Source organism: Leopardus geoffroyi, chromosome C3, assembly GCF_018350155.1.
Source record: "Leopardus geoffroyi isolate Oge1 chromosome C3, O.geoffroyi_Oge1_pat1.0, whole genome shotgun sequence".
Taxonomy (NCBI): domain Eukaryota; kingdom Metazoa; phylum Chordata; class Mammalia; order Carnivora; family Felidae; genus Leopardus; species Leopardus geoffroyi.
The window spans coordinates 81121641-81142507 of NC_059338.1; the positions used below are offsets into that span (position 1 = coordinate 81121641).

Consider the following 20867-nt stretch of genomic DNA (forward strand, 5'->3'; position numbering starts at 1 on the left):
ATGGGTGCTTTTGGCTTTGGTCAGTGTATCTGGTAAACAGAAGCTTAATCAAGAAGGCAGGAGGGACTGAGGTCAAGGATTTTGGAATTAGACTGTGGCTCTGGGACAGAGGCTCCGTGTTGCCAGAGCTCCCCTTGAGCTGCTAAATGTGGTTGCAGAGCCTCCAAGCATCACAGCCTTTCCCAACCACAGCAGAGACAGTAAAGAAGGTACGTGGGCTGAAGTCTTCTCTGTGGCTTATGCCTTCATCTTACAAGGGAAGAAGAATCCTGCCATTAACAGGCCAGAATATTCTTCCTGTGAACTCAACGCCTCGGTTGTGTGGTCTAGCAGCCATGTTTGTGACCATTGGCCTTGTCCATCTGGATTAAAGAACAGCAGGAGAACAACTCCTGAGCCCCACACATATTCTCCTCTGAAGGCTCAGCCCAACTGCTGGCTCCCGGGACCAAACCCAGAGTGGGCAGGAGGGATCTATGCAGTTGGAGCCTTCCTTTCTAGAGCCTGACCACGCCCAACACGGTGTGCCTGGGCTCCTTCGACCTGCTGATAGATCCCTGACTTCATTCAGGTTTAGGGAAGAGGTCTCTTGACATCAGGAAATGCTGTGTGGCCCTCTAATTAAGAAGAGGACAGAAGCTCTTTCTCTAAATATGATTTTCCTTCATTGATGTGACACTGGTCATTTCAAGACTTGGCCATAGATCACATTCCCGGTGGGCAGATATGCTGGCTGACCCCTAGGCTCCCACCTCTGGGACCAACCCATGAGCAGGGCCAGTCAAGGGGACGTGGTGCTTTGCTATGGGGTGTATGATGCAAATCCAACCATCACCATCCCCAAGTCCAAGTAGACAGGTGGAGAGTGACAGGACATGCCCCCTCTTTGACAGCAATTCAGAAGTTGTCTCCTCCACGGCCTGTGGAGAGAGGAGCCCAAAAGTTCCAACCCCAAGTTCCCTTTTGGTCGATGGAAAAGCCTGCAGGTGCTTCTTGGCTATTAATTTGGACACTGGCGAGTCTTGCCCTGAAAACTAGGGTGAATTGTAATATTCTAGCTGGCTTCAAGGAAGGCCCCAGGACACCCCGAAGGCTCTATGTTTTGTGTGCATTCTACAACTTGTTAGGTGTGTGAAGTTTATTCTACCGGCCAATCCGTAGGTCAGTCAACAAAGAATCTGTGGAGCTCTGCCACGTGTCGGGTGCCACCATACTAATCCCTAGAAATACAGTGATCAACATGTCGTGGGTGCCTTTCTCTCACCCGTGGGTGTCATCACCCAGGGTGGTAATGTGGATTTGCTGTCTGTGAAATGAGGAGATTGGGCCAGACCAGCTCTGAAGTCTCTGCCAGTTCTGAAAAGCTGTGATTTTTGATCACCCACATCACAAAAAGGCTTCCTTTTTTTAAGTTAAAATTTTAATTTAATTTAATTAGACTTAATTTAATTTTTCATTTAAGTCCAAGTACGTTAACAGAACGTTAACATATGTTAACGTAGTTCACACCGCTGTGTCGTTGACATAGTGCCATAATGATTGCAAGAGAACTCGGTGAGTCATCACTTACATACAACACCCAGTACTCATCCCAGCAAGTGCCACAGACTTTCTTTTTAATTTACTTTTATTTTTTATGGTGAAATCATGGACAAAAAAAAATTGCGTGGGTCTAAAGTGCAGAGCATGCTGCTTTAATGTACGTGTACGTCGTGGAATAATTACGAAGTCAAGTTAGTGAGCATCCATTGCCTCACTTAGTGGTCTTTTTCTCATGTTTTTGGTGAGCCCACTTGAGATCTACCCTTCTGGCAAGTTTCAGGCATACACTACAGCATCGTTCACTGTCATCACCATGCTGTACGTTAAGTCCTCAGAGCTTACTCCTCTTATAACTACAAGTCTGTCCCCTTGACCAGTATCACCCCATTTCCCCCACCCGCCCCCAACCCTGGCAACCACCTTTCTACTGTTTCTATAAATGTGGCTTTTTTGTTTTAGATTTCACATACACAGTATTTGTCTTTCTCTGCCTGGCTTATTTCATGTTGCGTAATGCCCTCCAGACTCATTCTTGTTGATACAAATGCCTTCTCTTTTTAAGGCTGAGTAATATTCCATTACGTATACGTATATGTACATGTGCATGTGTATACATACCACATCTTCTCTATCTGTTCATCCGTAGACTTTCCATGGGAGTTTGTATCTTGAGCGTAAACAGCAGAAACGCTGCAGAGAGGGTTTTGCAGAAGAAATAAACAGCGATCATCAAAACGCTTAACGTACTTACAACATGGTCATTTATCTCTCTGGAAAAGACCTCATTCCTCCTGACCATTTTGTCCAGTGTAAGGTCTCCTTTCTGGAGTTCCGGACGAGGTCAGTGAGATGTCAGGTTTGGATGTGTTGAAATGACTCGAGGGCTTTCTCTCATCAGTTTATTAAGGCTACTTTTACTCTTTAAGAATAAGACCGTTCAGTAGGATTTTTTAAACTGCATAACTCAGAGTCTATTGATATTCAAACGCTCCTTGATTACAATGGAGGTGACTGGAGGTCCAAAATTAATTCTTCCAGTTAGCAACAAAACATGATGCGGGGGAATAAATAACAACACTGGAATTAGGGGGCGCCTGGGTGGCTCAGTCAGTTAAGCGGCTGACTTCGGCTCAGGTCATGATCTCATGGTCCATGAGTTCGAGCTCCGCGTCGGGCTCTGTGCTGACAGCTCAGAGCCTGGAGCCTGTTTCAGATTCTGTGTCTCCCTCTCTCTGACCCTCCCCCATTCATGCTCTGTCTCTCTCTGTCTCAAAAATAAATAAACGTTAAAAAAAAAAGATTTTTTTAAAGAACACTGGAATTAGGCAACTTTAGTTGCAGTAGGTTCAGATTTCTAGAGCTTCCACTCTTGCAGTCTGCTGTTGCCAGACTGAGGAACGATGGGCAGGCAGTATTTCTGAATGTGTGTAGAAGAGAATCTCATTTCCATAACTTTGTCAAAAAGTTCACAATCTTAACCATCATTTACACAAGATGCAACTTTTTCTTCAGACCCAAAGGCACTTGGTCCAACTGGAGAACTTACTAGAAGTCATAAGGTCTGGGAGCATTCGTAAAATCATACTACGCGTGTTGTTGTGTAATGAAAATAAGCCATTTATTGAATGGTGTTCCCAGACTTGATGACTGCCCCCTATATTTGTCATCAGAGATCGATCCCTCTTGGAGGCATTGTCCCCACCTTGTCAAGGTCTTTCCTTGTGCCTTTTTTGGCATTTCCACAAAGAGTTGGGGTCCCACCGTGGTCCCCAGAGTGCGCAGTGAGGGGCCGGTGCTCTGATGGCCAGATGGCATCTGGATCCTGGGTCTGTAGATCCCAAGAGCTCCACTAGTTCCTTTGCTGGTTGAGATTTACAACCTTTGCACAAATGGCAAACCAGCTCTCAAAACGACCCTGAACCTTATTCACAGATGAGTCTAAATACGGGATGGAGGTCGTCCTGTGATCCCAGACTGCTGAGGACAGGTGCCCAAACCAGGAGAGGACACGGTCAGCTGCTGCTGGTTAGAACACTAGGCAGGATTCCCAAGTGAGCGAGGGTCGAGGCAGTCAGAAGAACGAGCGTGACCAAAGTCATTTCCCTTGCCTTTTGTCTTTTCCAGAGGTATCTCCACTCTAGTCTTTTTGATGGAAAAATAGAGGTGTTTTCCTGGAAACAAAGGTGTGAAGAATATGCCTTCCTAGCCGTTAAGAATGGCAGAAGCCCTGTGTGTGCGTGAATGTGTGTGCATGTGTATATGTATAGAAGTGCGGTGTTTATGTATACGTGTGTGTCTGCACACGTGTAGTGTGTGTGTGTGTGTGTCTTCAGCATTTGAAGCAGGCCCTTGATGATCACTACAATTCTAAGTCCAGACAGTGGAGTTAGTGCACAGATAGTTGGTGACCTTGTGAGACAACTGTGGCTTTATCCCTCGGGTGATGAGAATTCACTGACACTTAAAGTAAGGGAGGCGTCCTGTTCCAGCCTGGGCCTAAGGAGGATAACCGTGGACGTGGGTAATTCTCTCTCTGGTTGCTTCTAAAGTTTATTTATTTATTTTGAGAGAGAGAGAGAGAGAGAGAGAGAGTGGGGAGGAGCAGAGAGAAGAGGAGAGAGAGAGAGAGACAATCCCAAGCATGCTCCGTACTGTCAGCACAGAGCCTGACACGGAGCTCGATCCCACAAACCGTGAGATCACGACCTGAGCCGATACCAAGAGTCAGACACTCAACCACCTGAGCCGCCCAGGCGCCCCTCCAGTTGACTCTAGAGGAGAGAAGGCAGATGGCGAAGGAAACTAGTTGGAAGAGATTTTTTGCAGCAACTGGGGGAAGAGATGCGAGGCCCAGAATGGAGCAGTAGCTGTGAAACAGAAAGGGAAGAGCGATACGATTCGAGCCGGCGAGCCTGAGCGTCTCCGCAAGAGACAATACGTGATGTAAACATTTAAATTAAACCAGACGTGGATCAGAATAGTGAACTTATTTATCAGTTGACAGTGCTCCAGGAATTTGGGACGGGATTCCACTTTACTGAAGATAGAGTTTGTTGCTGGGTCATGCCGACCATGGCGGTGTTTCCTGAATGAATGGTGACTTACGGGCAACGGGTCGAGCGTATGCATGGAATGAGCCCTTGGCCTGCGGTCAGCAGACCTCATCTGGTTTCTGCTCCTTCCTGTTATTAGGTGTGTGACCGTGGACAAGTGTGACTTGACTTCTCAGAGCCTGCAGGGACTCTGCTGCAAAACGAGGATCGTAAGATCCAACCTTAGAGTATTCTTTCGAAAACTCAAATGGATTTTGAAAACTCAAATAACAGGCACATATTTTTTAATAGAATCTTGCAGTTAAGGCTGAATTTGGACACCGGAAAATTTGGCTCAGTTAAGTTATAGAAACCTATTCCTTTCTTACATTTTCTATTCTGTTCTTGGAAAATAACGATCATAGGGTTTATTGACCACCTACGATGCTACTTGCCAAGCACTGAGATAAGTGTTTTACATGCATGATCTCATTAAGTCCTCACAACAATCCTAAGAGGTAGGCAGAGGTCATAGGCAAAATACTGAACAACTCGTGTGACCACAGTACGGAATAGTCCAGGGCAGCCAATCAGAATGGATGGCAGCCATTACCAACCAGTATAGTTCTACAGGTACATCCTGGCTCGTTGAAACTCTGAAAGTTGGCCTCTGCTTTTACCAGAGAGGAAACTAGAGCTTACAGTGTTTGTGTAATTGCACAAAATCACACAACCATTCAGTGGCAGAACAAGGAACACCCATCTGGAAACTTCTGACTCCGAAGCCATTGGCCTTCACCGTCTTAATGCCCCGCCTCTCACCTCAGGCTTCTGCAATGGCTTCTGATGCCTGAAACCTCCCATTAACAGCCGAAGGTTCAACACACAGGTCAAGAGACCGTCCATACATCCCTGATAAATTAGCAGAACCGATACCGAGAGGGAGGGGACGTCAGTTAACATCTGAGAATAACAAGATCGTAAGCCTTAATCAAGCCTCATCGTAAATCCATTCCATCAAGAATGCTTGATTTTAGAAACCTGGTATTAGCTAGATGAATGGCAAAAAAAAAAAGCGATTGAGTGTAACTTTATGTCTCGTGAAGCACTTAATACCATTTCGTGCATGTCTGTTCATAAAATTAAATTCATTAAAATAGGCTTAGATAATAGTTCCATTAAATAGATTGCAAAGTGGCTCCAGGGGGCTCCCCTTCACACGCCCCTGGTCTATTTTGGGGGAGGCTTTAGAGCTGAGAAGACGCAGGGGTAAGGTGGGCTGCTACAGGCAGTATCCTTGTTCATGATCTGAAAAGGTTTCCCGGATGAATCTGCATGAAGACTGCGGAGTCTGGTCTTCTCAGCGCCTTTGCTAAAAAGTCATAGAATGACACCAGCATGGCGAGCAGCAACTGGCTGGTCCCCAACAGTTACTTGGAGCAAAGATCTTAATCCCTGGGGTGGAGTTGCCCTGGCAAGCCACACAGCAGGACAAGGAGTGAGAAACAGGAGTTTTTGCCACCCTTCCTGGAGGCAGAAATGCCCAGGCCCCCTCCTGGTGTCTCCTGCTCAGTCTCTCTCTCTGTTTCTTGTATTTCTTTTGAGCTCTTTTTCTCCACTTCCCCATCATTGCCCCTTCCTTCCTTCCTTATTTCCTTCCTTCCTTCCTTCCTTCCTTCCTTCCATCCTTCCTTCTTTCCATCCTTCCTTCCTTCCTTCCTTCTCTCCCACCTTCACTCCCTCTTTCCTTCCTTCTTTCCTTCCTTCCCCTTTTTTCCCTTCTTTCTTCCCTCCTTCTTTCCTTCTCCCTCCCTCCTTCCTTTCTTCCTTCCTTCTTCCTTCCTTCCTTCCTTTCCTCCCTCCTTCCTTCCTTCCTTCCTTCCTTCCATCCTTCCTTCCTTCCCACCTTTCTTCCTTCTTTCTTCTTTCTTTCCTTCCTTCCTTCCTTCCCCCCCCTTTTCCCTTCCTTCCTCCCTCCTTCTTTCCTTCTCCCCCCTCCTTCCTTTCTTCCTTCCCTTCTTCCTTCTTTCCTAACTTCCTTCCTTTCTTCTTTCCTTCCCTTCCTCCCTCTCTCCTTCTTTCCTTCCATCCTTTCTTCCATCCTTCCCTCCTTCCCACCTTTCTTCCTTCTTTCTTCCCTTCCTTCCTTCCTTCCATCCTTCTTTCCTTCCTTCCTCCCTTGATTCCTTCATTCTTCCCTTCCTTCCTTCCATCTTTCCTTCTTTCCTTCCTTCCTTCTTTCCTTCCTTCCTTCCTTCCTTCCCTTCCTCCCTCCCTCCTTCTTTCCTTTCCTCCTTCCTTCCTTCCTTCTTTCCTTGCATCCTTCCTTCCTTCCCACCTTTCTTCCTTCTTTCTTCTTTCTTTCCTTCCTTCCTCCCCCCCCCTTTTCCCTTCCTTCCTCCCTCCTTCTTTCCTTCTCCCCCCTCCTTCCTTTCTTCCTTCCCTTCTTCCTTCCTTCCTAACTTCCTTCCTTCCTTCCCTCCTTCCTTCCCTCCTTCCTTTCTTCTCACCCTCCCTCCTTCCCTCCTTCCCACCTTCCTTCCATCCTTCTTTCCTTCCCTTCCTCCCTCCCTTCCTTCCCTCCTTCCCACCTTTCTTCCTTCCTTTCTTCCTTCTTTTCCTCCTTCCTTCCTTCCTTCCTTCCCCTCCTCTACCAATCACTGTCTCTTTTTCTGTCCCTCTAATGCCCCTCTCTGTTTGTTCTGAAATACCATTATCTACAGCAGCCATAAAGCCCCCTCTCCTCTTAAAGATGTAGCAGTCAGAGTGTTCTTCAGTCCATGGACAGGATTTTTTTTGAAAAATTACTTACAATGGTGGAGATTGAATGTATCTAGTAATAATAGTTGATAAAGCTGTGATTAGTGGAAGTTTCAGCATGTGCCAGGCACTATACTAAAGTTCCTAACTCCCCTCACCTAAACCCTGTGAGGGAACTACTGTTACTTTCCCCACTTTCCAGAGGAGGGACCTGAAGCTCTGATAGGGTAAGTAACTTCTGATCAATGGCACACGGCTTGTAAGTGGCAGATAAAAGACGCTGAGCCATGTCCAGTGGACTCTGTAAATATGCAAAGGCAAATAAATAGTTGGATAACTTTTGGCATACTACAAAATAGAAAAATGGGTAACCATGAAGCACCATGGTTTACATTAATATTCAGTGGTATAAGAAAATGCTTGTGAGTGTAAAGTTTGCTTATTTATTTTGAGAGAGAGAGAGAGAGAGTGCAAGCATGAGCGGGGGAGGGGCATACACAGAGAGAGAGAGAGATAATCCCAAGCAGACTCCACACTGTCAAGAGCCTGACTCAGGGCTTAAACTCACCACCCGTGAGATCATGACCTGAGCTGAAACTCAGAGTTGGACGCTTAACCACCTGAGCCACGCAGGCACCCCAACCTGTGTTAATTCTTTTGTGATCACAAGTCGGTATTACTAACAAAAATCGGTGTCAGCCATTCTTTTGGGGTGTTTGAATACACCAGGTTAAGCGCTTTATGTACGTGAATTTACCAAGCATCCTAGCGGTTCCACAAAGGACCCCTTCTCTTTCCCATTGCACCTGAGAAGGCAGCAGGTGGGTGGGGCCTAAGGCACCCAGCCTGAGACCCACAGCCAGCGAGTGGGGAAACCCAGCTTCACATCTGGGCCTGCTTTAATGCGGAGTCTGCCTCTTGGTGGCGTTGAAGTGATTTGCGTTGAGGAGCCCACACCATTTCCACTGCCAGAGGGGAAGGGGGAACATATGTTCGCTGTAGTTCCCGCAGGCAGCATGGGGTAGAGCCAGCATCCGAACTCCGGTCTCTGCCCCCAAAGCCAAGGACTTGGGTGTCCTTCCTCCCACGGTGCCAACTGCTCCAGTGTGGAAGTTGGTCTTTTTGTTCATCCGTTTACTTAACAGGGGAGAGAGTCTGATTCACAGATCAGTGATGGCTACCAGATGATACTTCCCGTCATTCCTCCAGCACCTTCTACAGATTAATTAACTGGCTTCAGAAAGAACCATTTGAAGCCCTGAAATCAAAAGAAAAAGTCTCGTTGTTTTCACGCTCTGCCACTCACCGAGCCCTCTCCTCTTTAACGGCTCCCTTAAAAGAAATGACGTTTTCAAACTTTTGCGGGTCTGTTGTTGTGTTATTGGTCCCCAGCTTGACATACAGCTGCAAAAACGAATAATAATTATTATTGCTTTGAGTTTTTATTTTATTTATTTATTTTGAGGGTGGGGAGGGGCAGAGAAAGAGGAGAGAATCCCAAGCAGGCTCCGTGCTGTCCGCGCAGAGCCAAAAACTAATAATAATTATTCAGTGCATTCTTTACCGAAAAGAAATGTTAGACGGAAGCTTAACATGAGAAGCAGAGATGCTTTATTTGAAGGGGGGATGTGGGGGGGGTGCCGCCTCCCCAGCTGGCAGGTCCAAAGCCATCCCTGTGGTTCCCAGGGCTCTCAGAAGCATCCGAGGACCACGTGGGGCTAGAGGGCAAGAAAAGCCTCTGAGCTGTGGCCGTTACTTCAGGAAATACTTTGGAGCATGGACCGACCCTATGCGCTCAGCGCTGTGCTAAGGTCTGGGCCACGTGGAAATAGAAGATCATACCCTCGCCCTCCAGAAGCTTAGAGTTCGTGGGGAGGAAGGAGAAGGTGCGGGTGTTTAGGACGCAAGTGATCTACGGTCATTTTCTCTTGATCTGCGGCTGGTGCGACACAGCAAAATATCCCTGGGGCTCCGCCGTGGAGGAAGTGGGCGCGACTCAGAACTCAGAGCAGATTCCGTTCGTTTTAGCCTCGGCAACGCTCACGGCATGGGGGTGTCCACATCCGTGTCTGTACGCGACACACATACAGGCGTGTGCCATGTCCGTCCCCTCCAGCACTGATCCTGAAACACGGTTGAGGTGCTGTGCAACTGCCGGGTAGCCTTTCCAAGGAGGATGATCGATGCCTGTAAATTATTCATTACTTTCACACCGTTTCATGGCTGTCTTTCGTTTGAGACAAGTCCCAGACGGAACAAAAAGAAAGGGAAGGAAAAAAAAAAAAAAACGCAATAAGGAAATTTGGTCCTGTTACGATTTTTGCCTGGTGAAAGAAAATAAAAGACCTAAATGCCTTTTCATTAAGACGTTCCCATGCAGTTCCTGTGTCATGTTAATTACCTAATGGCATTAGCATAGTGTGCTGTTCATTCGTCCCTCACAATTAGTTGGCGAAGCATCTTAACATCCATTACCTCCTTTGGGGCTCACAAAGCCTCCGTTAGTAAAACAATCTGCTAGAGCCTTATTTCGTAACCATTGAAACTCAGGGTCAGACTGAGCTGTTGACCCAGGATCACGTGCCATAGACAGCACCTGTGTTGCAAAGAGGCCGAGGTTTGAAGACACAGCAGCCCCACTTTGGTCCTAGAATCCTGCTGACCGGCTCTGTGACCACAAGAAAATCCTTCTACTTTCCTGGGCTGCAGTCCCTTCATATGTGATAAGCGACCAACTTGTCCTACATCTGTGCCACACACTTTCTCAACTCTGCATGCATTTATGCACTCCATCCTGACACTGATCATATTATTCCCATTTTATAGAAGGAAGTTAAGTAATTTGCCTAAGGTCATGCAGAGCCCATATTAACGCCTACAACCATAGGGGTTAATGAGAAGAAGGTACATTGGAATAATGATTGTGCCAGTCAGCATAGCCCTGGTTATGCTGAAGTAACAAACATCCCACCAAATCTCAGGGTCTTAAAACAGCAAATAGTTTTCACTCACATTTCTTGTCCCCCTGGGAGGGTTGGGAGAGTGGAAGGGTACCACTGTGCATCATCCTCACTCAAGAACCCTGGTTTAGGGGCACCTGGGTGGCTCAGTTGGTTAAGCATCTGGTTCTTGATTTGGGCTCAGGTCATGATCTCCAGGTTTGTGGGTTTGAGCCCACATCGGGCTCTGTGCTGAGAGCGTGGAGCCTTCTTTAGATATTCTCTCTCTCGCTCGCTCTCTCTGCCCCTCCCCCTCTCTCGCTCTGTCTCTCGAAATAAATAAGCATTTTAAAAATGTTTAAAAAAAGAACTCTGGTTGGGACACCTGGGTGGCTCAGCAGTTGAGCGTCCGATTTCGGCTCAGGTCATGATCTCGCACCCGTGGGTTCGAGCCCTGCATCAGGCTCTGTGTGGACAGTTCAAAGCCTGGAGCCTGCTTTGGATTCTGTGCCTCCCTCTCTCTCTGCCCCTCCCCTGCTCACACTCTGTCTCTCTCTCTGTGTCTCTCAAAAAATAAAATAAAACATTTAAAAAAATTAAAAAAAAAAAAAAAGAACTCTGGTTTAGAAGGCTGCCCCAATGTCCTTGACTGATGATTGACACAGAAGGAGGGAGGATAAAAAAAAAGACAAGGAGTGTGATTGTTCAGGCTCTTAAAGCCTCTTCCCGGAAGTGAATCGCGCACGTTCACTTCTGTTCACATTTCGTTGGCGGAAAGCAATGTGAAATGTACAGGTAAGTGCAATCCTCCCAGGTGCTTGGATCCTGTGGTACTAAACACAGCTGGCAAACAGCACTGAGGACCTCTCCCAGCGACCTGCCTCACAAAAACTCATGGGGAAAAGGCATCAGAGCTCAAATGCTCCTCTCAAGTGCTGGACGCTGTTTCTCCTCTTGCCTCCTTCCGGTTTTTCACATGGCTTCCGCTATTAGCATCATCAGTGGATACTATATAGTGTTAACTTCAAAGTTAAAGTTAAATCCGGAAACTGGATTCTTCACCAGGGATGAGGACTGTTTCTTTAGCCACAGACATTCTTCCATGGCTGCCTTCCTAGAGTCTGATTTATTTCAATATTTCTATATTTTCAACCCATCGCAATTTTACCTTCCTATTTAAATAAATAACTTTGAGGGGCGCCTCGGTGGCTCAGTCGGTTAAGCGTCCGACCTCAGCCAGGTCACGATCTCGCGGTCCGTGAGCTCGAGCCCCGCGTCGGGCTCTGGGCTGATGGCTCAGAGCCTGGAGCCTGTTTCCGATTCTGTGTCTCCCTCTCTCTCTGCCCCTCCCCCATTCATGCTCTGTCTCTCTCTGTCCCAAAAATAAATAAACGTTGAAAAAAAAATTAAAAAAAAATAAATAAATAACTTTGTATGATCTTATAGTTTGTTAGGAAGAGCGAACACGAACACTCAGTTTCGTACATGGAATCGTTCATTCATTTATTCTTTCAGAAAAGGGGGGCAGGGGAGTCACGTTTTTAAGCCCAACTCTTTACAAGGCATGAATCTCCAGGCGTAGTTCAAGGGTCAGCTGTATTGTATTCTACCATTTGAATTTCTTTCTACATAAACAACATCATTTAACGCATAAACTAAAATTGTTTGAACTGCTCTGTACGTTAAGAAGGGATGTGGGTGCCTGCGGAAACCTTCCAACAGTAGCAGTCCTTTCTTTTCTCAAGAAGCTTCGTCCATGCCTGCTGTCAGAGGACCATCTGGCGTGGACCCTGTGAGATCACTGAGAGCAACCTATATATCAAATTTTGGTGAAGATTTTTAAAGAGCTGTAAATGGGGTCCTAACATTTTCTTCCTGCATGCCATTGGACGAACCCACTCAGCCCTGGGATGGGAGCGCTCTGTTCAGAGACGGCTCTGGGGATAGGAGGGCAGGAAAGAGTTTTCATCAAGGGAGTGACAGAATGACAAGGTCGCATTTGCGTTTGTGATAGCCGTGTAGAGCACAGGCTGGAGGAAGGTCAGGCTGGAGCAGGGACTCTGAACCAAAGCACCGAAGTATGCTGAAATAGAATGCTAGCGGGAGGAACAGAGAGAAGGAAACTGAGTGAAAATGAAAATACTTGGGTTGGAAAGTGTACCAGAGAGAGCGGAATCTATGGTCGATCCCGGGTTATGCACTAGGGGGCAGACAACGATGTTGAGGCCATTCTCTGAGGCAGGTTGTGTAGAATGAGCAGGCTTAGGGAGGAGGGTGATTAGGACCCTTAAAATTTCAGATAGAAGACTACGGGAGTTTGGGGGAGGAAGAGAACCCTTCCAGCTACCAGGAAATCTAACAAGGCTTCACGGAAGAGGTTGCATATGAATGGGCAGGAGTTGAACTTACGGAGTTGGAAAGGTTGGGGCTGCCACCGAGGCCAAGAGTGTCTGCTCTGGCCTTATGCACGTCTTTTCGTTCACCTATGTCAACAGGTATGTGAGGTCAAGGACGAAGCATGATGTTGACATGCGGATCGGAATCCACTCGGGCTCGGTGCTGTGTGGCGTGTTGGGTCTGAGGAAGTGGCAGTTTGATGTCTGGTCTTGGGACGTGGACATCGCGAACAAACTTGAATCTGGAGGAATCCCTGGGTAAGTCAAAAGCAAAGCCCTTTTCCTGTTTAACCCTTATCATTTGCTCCCTTTGTGATCGTTTTCCCTGTGCAGAATTTAGAGGTCTCCATCTAAGAAACCATCGTTTGGGCGGAGACAGAACGTTAAAACTTCACACAAACATTGGTTTTCAGACTTGAGTTCACGCTGAAATCAGCAGAGAAGTATTTTAAAAATAGTCGTGTCCAGACCCCATGTCAGTTCATAGAAAGCAAAATGTGTGGAGAATCTGTAACTTCTTAAAGCAATTCTCCTGGGCATCCAGGGATGAGACCTCCTGACCTTCTTTCTATACGACCTTACCCTCCCTTGAAAACTCAGCTCTCCAAATGTGAGCAAGACCAATGGGTATGGAATCCTCAAAGGTACTAGTGGCCTGGAAGGGGGTCAATGAACCCTGGAAAGTAGTAGTGAGATTCCGCTTACACACATGGGGCCTGATGAGATTTTAGATATATGTAAGCCAGTAAGGTGTACTGACTTTTTGCACACTCTTTCTTTCTAAGAGATAATGCGTAATAGGTAGGTAGATGATAGATAGATAGATCGATAGATAGATAGATGATAGATAGACCAATAGACAGCCAGAAAGCTAAGATAGAACACCTATGCATATTCCTTTCCCCACCCCTCACCCCCAGCCCTACATTTGGAGTCACAGAATTCTCTGGTATCTGTCATCATTCCTTGCTAATTATATTTAATATCAGGTAACATGGTATCATGGGAAATAAACTGTGGGCGCGGTATCAGAGAAAGCAGGATTTCCACTCTGCCCTGTACTAAGCTCTGTTAATCTTAACAAGTCATGGAAAGCAGGCACGGCACCTAGAACTTTCATTGCTATGTCTGTATGCTCTCAAGCCAACACGTACCTTCTCTGAGTCTCACTTTCCTCACTATGAAAGAAGAGATGGTAATTGTGATATGGTACCTGTGATTTGATGCTCCGTATCCACGAAGGTACGTTTTCTCATCTACCAAATGGGCAAAACCCACCATTGTGTCTGGGCCAGTTTGCACCATCCACAAAAGGAGGGGAAGAAATGCCTGTCCCCTAGAGTTGTTGGAAGAACGGAGATTGTAGGAGACGATCCATGCAACTAAGCATATAGTAATACCTTTGGCTACAAAATAGCACTTATGCAAACTAAGTGCTACCCAAGTGTTACATCTTATTAACTATCATGACTGTTATCATTATTACATCCTAGCATTTGAAATTACTAGAAAATGTTGGCCCGCCATTCAATATATGAGAATACTGTCTGAGAACTGATTCGTTCCCTTAGAGGGAAATGTCATTACGCACACTGTCATCTGCAAATGCCTTACCCACAGCCTCGAGGCGGTAGCAAGGATGCAAATGAACATCTGAAGCCCAGTTTCTATCAAAACATTTAAGCATATATTGATTGCAACTTCAGCAGAGGAATCAGTAATAAATAAAAACGAGGATGCCTTCCACTATGGGAAACATCATATTGATTCAGTACATGCAAATATTAGTTCCCCTGAGCACTGGCAGCAGAATAATGAAATGTAGAATCCAGAGAAAATATCAAATGAAGTTGGTATTTAACTTAATTATTTTAAGAGAAAATCAACCCTCGGACCTAACGAAACCCTTCCAGGAGTTTCCTTTTGCCAGGGAGAAGAAGATGGCTTTCTAGCACCCAGTTCTGAGCCTGATCTGAGAAAGGAGACTGGAACATTCATTTCATAAAAGGTCAAGTGACCTCTCTGTTTTCCTAGGTTAGCATGACTGAGTTCCCAAGCGTTCACAAAATCCATCACGAGAATAATTTGCACTTATGAACACATTTCTCGAGAGCTCAAAACGTGTTTTGCACACTTTTATTTTTAGTATGCCTTGCCTTTGAGATCGAGGACTATGCACAACGACACTTATTTGGAAAATACGGAGAGGGGCGCCTGGGCGGCTCGGTCGGTTAAGCATCCGACTTCGGCTCGGGTCACGATCTCACGGTCCGTGAGTTCGAGCCCTGCGTCAGGCTCTGGGCTGATGGCTCAGAGCCTGGAGCCTGCTTCCGATTCTGTGTCTCCCTCTCTCTCTGCCCCTCCTCCGTTCATGCTCTGTCTCTCTCTGTCCCAAAAATAAATAAACGTTGAAAAAAAATTTAATAAAAAAAAAAAAAGAAAATACAGAGAATGGATCTTAAATGGTCAGAAATGCTGTTTCTTTACATGTCCTTTGCAGTGAGTTATTCCCTGTAAGCAGGGGTTCAGCAGGATGGTGAAAAGTACAGTGTATTTGGCAACGCCTCTTTCAAAAAATTTTATTGTTTCCTTGGCTGTATTTTTTTTTAGGATTGCAGAAGCCAAGCAAAATATCAAGCATCCACCTTATTCATTCATACACTCGTTCATTCATTCATTCAGAGGAGCACTAAAATCAACCTAAGGAAATGACTTCTGAGCTGAATCAGGGAGTAGAAAATCATCATGTCGAAAACATGGCGTGAGCATTCTTGGCAGAGAGAGTGCCTTGTTCTGAGTTTAGTAGTCATGAAATAGCACCTTGAATTTGAAGAAATGCTGGTTACCTGATTAGCTGGAGAAAGCATAGGGTAGATAGAGTAGGGGAGCAGTGTCAGAAAATGAGCTTTGAAGTGACAGAAACCAGAGAATAGAGGCTTAGAAGCCTGTTCAGGACTTGAGTCGTGTCCTATAAGCCTTGAGGATACGAGGAATAAACGACAGTGACGTGATCCCAGCGGCATTTTTGAGAATAATGTAGTAAGTTAGCACTTGCTTTTAGGGTATGTGCAGTATATCTATCATGTACTGTCTTGACTCCTTTACACAAATCGACTCCTGTAATACAATGACCCTAAGAGGTGGGTACTGTTATTTTCCCATGTTTATGGGTGAGAAAACACATTTACAGAAAGTGTAAGTAGTTTGCCCAAGATCTCTCAGCTAGCAAGTGGTTTCAGTCCAGGCAATCTGCCCAAACAGTCGGTGCTAATCATCACCACACTAATCTACCCAGACCGTGATACGTCACAGTAAGTAGTCTGCCTGAGTTAGACAGTTACGAGGACAGAAATGCTCTTCACCAAAGGATTTACCATGCGAAGTTCCCACAACTGAAGTCTGATCCTTAAGCCGTCTATTGTTTTGCTAAACGAAACAAAAAATGAAGCTTGGATCATGAGCTGGGATGGCCAGTAATGATGTTCAGATGAGTCACTTACCTTGTGAGTGAGCCTAGCCAGCTGCCTGCCTGCATTCCCCAGCTTTGTTCCCTGCTCCTTGACATATACACTTTCTAGAGGAAAGTACATCATCGAGTGCTTTTCCTAAAGGACCTCGCAGGCAGCCCCGTGAACTTATAAGACCTGCCTTTGTTCTTAAGAAGCTTGTAGTCAAGTTGAAGAATCCAGGCATAAAATATGAAAGTTAAAACGGTAGGAAAAGGGGCGCCTGGGTGGCTCAGTCGGTTGAGCGTCTGACTTCGGCTCAGGTCATGATCTCACTGGACATGAGTTTGAGCCCCTCGTCGGGCTCTGTGCTGACGGCTCAGAGCCTGGAGCTTGCTTCCGGTTCTGTGTCTCCCACTCTTTCTGCCCCTTCCCTGCTCTTCTCTCTCTCTCAAAAGTAAACATTCAAAAAAGTTAAAAAAAAATTAAAATGATAAGAAAAGTCCCAAGACCATGAGAAAACTACTGTTGTTTCATGGTGATCTGGACAGTAATTGCTGTCGGGTGCAGAAACATATATGGAACTTGTTTGTCTAGTACAATAACGACGCTGAAAAATCACTGATTCTTGAAGGTTTCTGGGGTCAGTCTGACAGTCCTAAGAAAAGCCAAAAGAAGTGCTTAAGTGTAGCTCCGCAAGGCTGTATTTTATCAGAGGCCGCAGTGTCCCTTGGGGTGAAGTCAGCGATAATGCTGCTCACTGATTTATGCTTGTACTTCTGTTTTCTTTCATTCTTTCTGCTTTTTTAGGGGAACGCATATTGTCTTTGAGAACTTGTCTTCATGGCACGCGTGTGTGGCCCTGATGTTGGCTTTGCACAGGACAAAAACCGGTGATGGCCTTTGCAGGCCCCCTCGGGAGTGTATAACGACCTATGCTTTGTGCACACAGGAGGATTCACATTTCCAAAGCCACGCTGGACTGCCTCAACGGTGACTATAATGTGGAAGAGGGTCATGGTAAAGAGAGAAACGAATTCTTGAGGAAGCATAACATAGAGACCTATTTGATTAAGCAGCCTGAAGAGAGCCTACTGACGTTGCCCGAAGACATTGTCAAGGAGTCGGTGAGCTTCTCAGACAGGAGAAACAGTGGGGCGACATTCACAGAAGGATCCTGGAGCCCCGAACTGCCCTTTGATAACATAGTGGGGAAACAGAACGTAAGTCCTGGCTTCCTTCTTCTGGTTAGCCACGAATGCATGCTGTAGCGTACCCCCAGCCCAGAGAGAACCGATTCATCTTTTTAACCTTTTCTCTGTTGAGCATCGTAATTGCAAACAATTAAACATCTCTCCTATGATGCAGTTAACCTATGTATGCAATTTCAGGAAATGCCAGAAATGCCAGAGGGTTCCCCACACCCTCTTTTTTTTTTTGACCTAGCTGAAAATAAATGTCCTGTGAAGGTGGATTATAATCTCCACCCCCTCCCAAAATTACTCGTGTTGGAAAAGATAAACCTGATGTTATTAATGTAACCACAAGAGTTGAAGATCAAGTCCGTGAGAATACCATTTCTTAGGCAGCTGGTAGGCGAGGAGTTCTGAGTTGCCCTCTGAAATTCAAAATCAGGAGGGCACTGTTGATCTGGGGATATAAAAGCATCACCAAGTGATGCCCAGGGGGAGCACCAGAGCATTCAGGAGTAGCCTTCCATTTCAGAGCTGCCCACATAGTTCTGTTCCTATTTAATGCGGATTTGTATCTTAAATGCAGGGCAGGGCTACTAAGTTGGTACATAGGTGTAACTCACTAGTAATCAAATTATTTTCAAAATGATTCCTTCCAATACCAGAATCACCCTAAATCCAATGAGATGCTCGGACTCCAAGATGCACCAGAAAAGGGAGACTGATCGGGGGAGAGAACCAGAGAGGTTCAAAGGTGCTCTTATCCCCGGCATGCTTGTCCAGAGCATGGGCTAAATTACCTGCCCTCTTAGGAGTTTACTTTTAATCATTTAGGCCAAGCACAGGTGGCCGAATTTGTGTCAGTTCATGTGACAGGCCTTTTAAAGAAACAAACAAGAGCCAGTATATTATATAAGACTTGGAAATAGTTTCTCAAGCTAAAGCTGAAAGCGCCGTGCAGTCAGTCAACCACACCAAGGTGTCACCAGCTTTATGAAGACGTAAAAGGGTTGTTTCAATTCATGAACCTGAACTGTTCTCATTGACTTGCAGATAAGAAAAATCTATCTGCCTAAAGACATTTAAAACAGAAAAGGTTACAATTCCGAAAGTCTTCCCTCTTTCTTTCTTCCTGCACTTGAAACATGCCTGGGGCACCTGGAGGCCAAGTTAACCTGTCTCTTTCCAGTTCTGTGTGAAGAAGCTACATACAGAACAGCGCCTGGGTCACATTCCAGTGGGGAAGGATGTAGGTCCAGCTAAGCCTGCGGGCCTCGTAAGAGTCTACATGTAGGTCTTTGCGTTTCTCCTGAGTGTTTCATTTTCCCCCAAATTCTGTGTCCACACACGTCATCACGTGATTTCAGTGCCTTCCCTTCTTTCCATCTTTGGAGCGGTACGCAAGGTACAGTTTGCTGTTCTAGAAAATAACGGTCCTGTATACTTCTGCGGTGGGTGCACGGCCAGCTGACGGTGTCCTCTCTGTTCCCTTTGCCTAGTTTGAGCTTGAGCCTGAATCCCAGTTATTAAGAGAGGAGATGTGTGCCTCACCCTGGATACCTCCGTAACGGTGCATGAAATTCTCTCTTGCGTTTATTGTTTTCTGTTTTTCTTTTTGGTCTTTCCATTTGAAACATTTTCTATTTACGCTGATTGTGGAAGTTGGGGTGATTCCTGATGGTTCTAATCTCTGTTGTACCTGACCTTGCTACTAATAATTGAGAACCAAGCAGAGAGAAGTAGAGATGCTGGGTTTTATCTCATGATTGATCGACCCGGTAAAATTGCATAGGAATAGTTGGAATATTTTCTTTGCTGGTTTCCTAAAGGTAACTTGCTGGTGTCATGGAGTAGCTGTTACGACGTGTCGTCATCTGTCAAAAATTATATTCTTGGTGTTTAACCATACCGTGTATTTCTTGCGATGCCGAATTTTGCCTGGATACAATTCATCTGTGCCATCTTCCACACGAATAATCTCAATTCGTTTTGATGCCTCCAGACTTAGAAGCCAGTGAATGTGTGTTGATATTCATAAGTAACCGAGTGGCACTGATAACATTTTGGAAATGACTGAATCAGTTGCAATGGTCACAGGCTAGGCTCTCAGAGTTTGTGCTTAGGCTTAACTCTGGGAGTCAGGGAGCCATGCGTGTAATTCAGAGACATAATGTGCCCTTGGGAGGGATCAGGAGGGGTCTGGCTGAGCCTGCTCACTGCCAAACACCCAGTCAGTGTTGCAGAAAGCCCAGACCATCTGAGTGTTTGCATAAGACAGATGAAACATACTAATGCTTCACTGGGTGGGGGGGGGGGGGGGGGGGAGGGGGTTCCAGCTAAATTGGCCAGATGTTTTGGTTTCTAATGATTCATAATGTGTGCTTAGAAATATTTTTAATGACATCAGTATGCCGAGCCGTAATCTGTGCTGTGTAGACAGCAGATGTTCAGAGAGTTACGTTCTCATGTGTTCATTCATTCAATAGAGATTAATTGAGCATCTATTATATGCCAACTACTAGTAGTGGTGAAAGGGAAGGAGGGACAGAGGAAAGAAACACTTTGGAGGTAAAGTCAGCCAGGAGTTTATATGCTTCATGAAGACAGGAAACATAGATTTCACTTAACCATTGTTTTGCCCGCACTTAGAACAGTATCTGGTAGGTAGCGGGGCTTGATTGCAGTTTGTTGAATGGATGAGTGAGTGAAATGACAGCTACAGGTGGTAAGGGGGAGGAGCCAGTCAAACCTGACTTCCGGGTGACTGGGGAGATGATAGAACCGCCCTCTGAAAATAAGCCAAACTGGAATGGAGGAAGACTGGGAAGGAAACACTAGGAATTCAGTTTGGGGCATGTTGAGCTTGAGGTGCCTGGGATGGATCAGGGAGAGAGATCCAGAAGGCTGTGGAACACACGTTTCTGAAGCTCAGACACGGAAGAACAGTGCAAGAGATGTGAACCTGGCAGTCATCAGGACCTGCATGCGAATTGAAGCCACGAGAGTGGCAGGGATCACTGTAGGGAAATGTAAAATAAAGCAATAAGAGGGCACAGGAGAGATGTTGGGGGGCACCTGATGGGAGGTGAAAGCGAGTAAGAATCCCACGACAGACACAGAGAGGAAGCAGTCAGAGTGATCAGGAGAGAATTAGAGGACGTGGTGTCACAGAAGCCTGCAGAACATAGCATGTTGAGAAGGAGGGGGCAATCAACAATGTCAGCCGTAACCAAGGGGCCCAGGGTGGTGAGGAAGGGAAACTACCAATGGGAATTAGATTGAAAACCATCACTGGTAGGAGGCATATTTGATGAGGTGATGGGGTCAGGAGCCAGATTGTCACAGTTGATACGAAAGAACTCTGGATTTCCAAGAAGAGCCCCGCCTCCATTCCTCTCCCTTCCCTGATGCCCATTTCAGGAGTCTATCAGTGGTTTGAAACAGCAAGAGGTGTTACTAAGAATTATTTCTGGGCCCTCGGTGGTATCTTCTGGTCCCTGACTAAACCTAAAGATAATCTCTTTGTTCTGATGTTGTGCACCCTCCTGCCCCTATGTCT

At 46.0% G+C, this 20867-nt stretch overlaps 1 protein-coding gene across 3 annotated transcripts in view; it reads left to right on the plus strand.

The window, feature by feature from the left end:
* The window catches only part of ADCY8 (adenylate cyclase 8), a 224807-nt gene that overhangs the window by 104250 nt on the left and 99690 nt on the right, over nucleotides 1-20867 (plus strand). For all 3 annotated transcript variants that reach the window (XM_045453661.1, XM_045453662.1, XM_045453663.1), the window contains exons 6-7: nucleotides 12769-12927; nucleotides 17068-17338. In XM_045453661.1, coding sequence (XP_045309617.1) covers nucleotides 12769-12927; nucleotides 17068-17338 — 430 coding nt within the window. The remainder of the gene's footprint in view (nucleotides 1-12768; nucleotides 12928-17067; nucleotides 17339-20867) is intronic.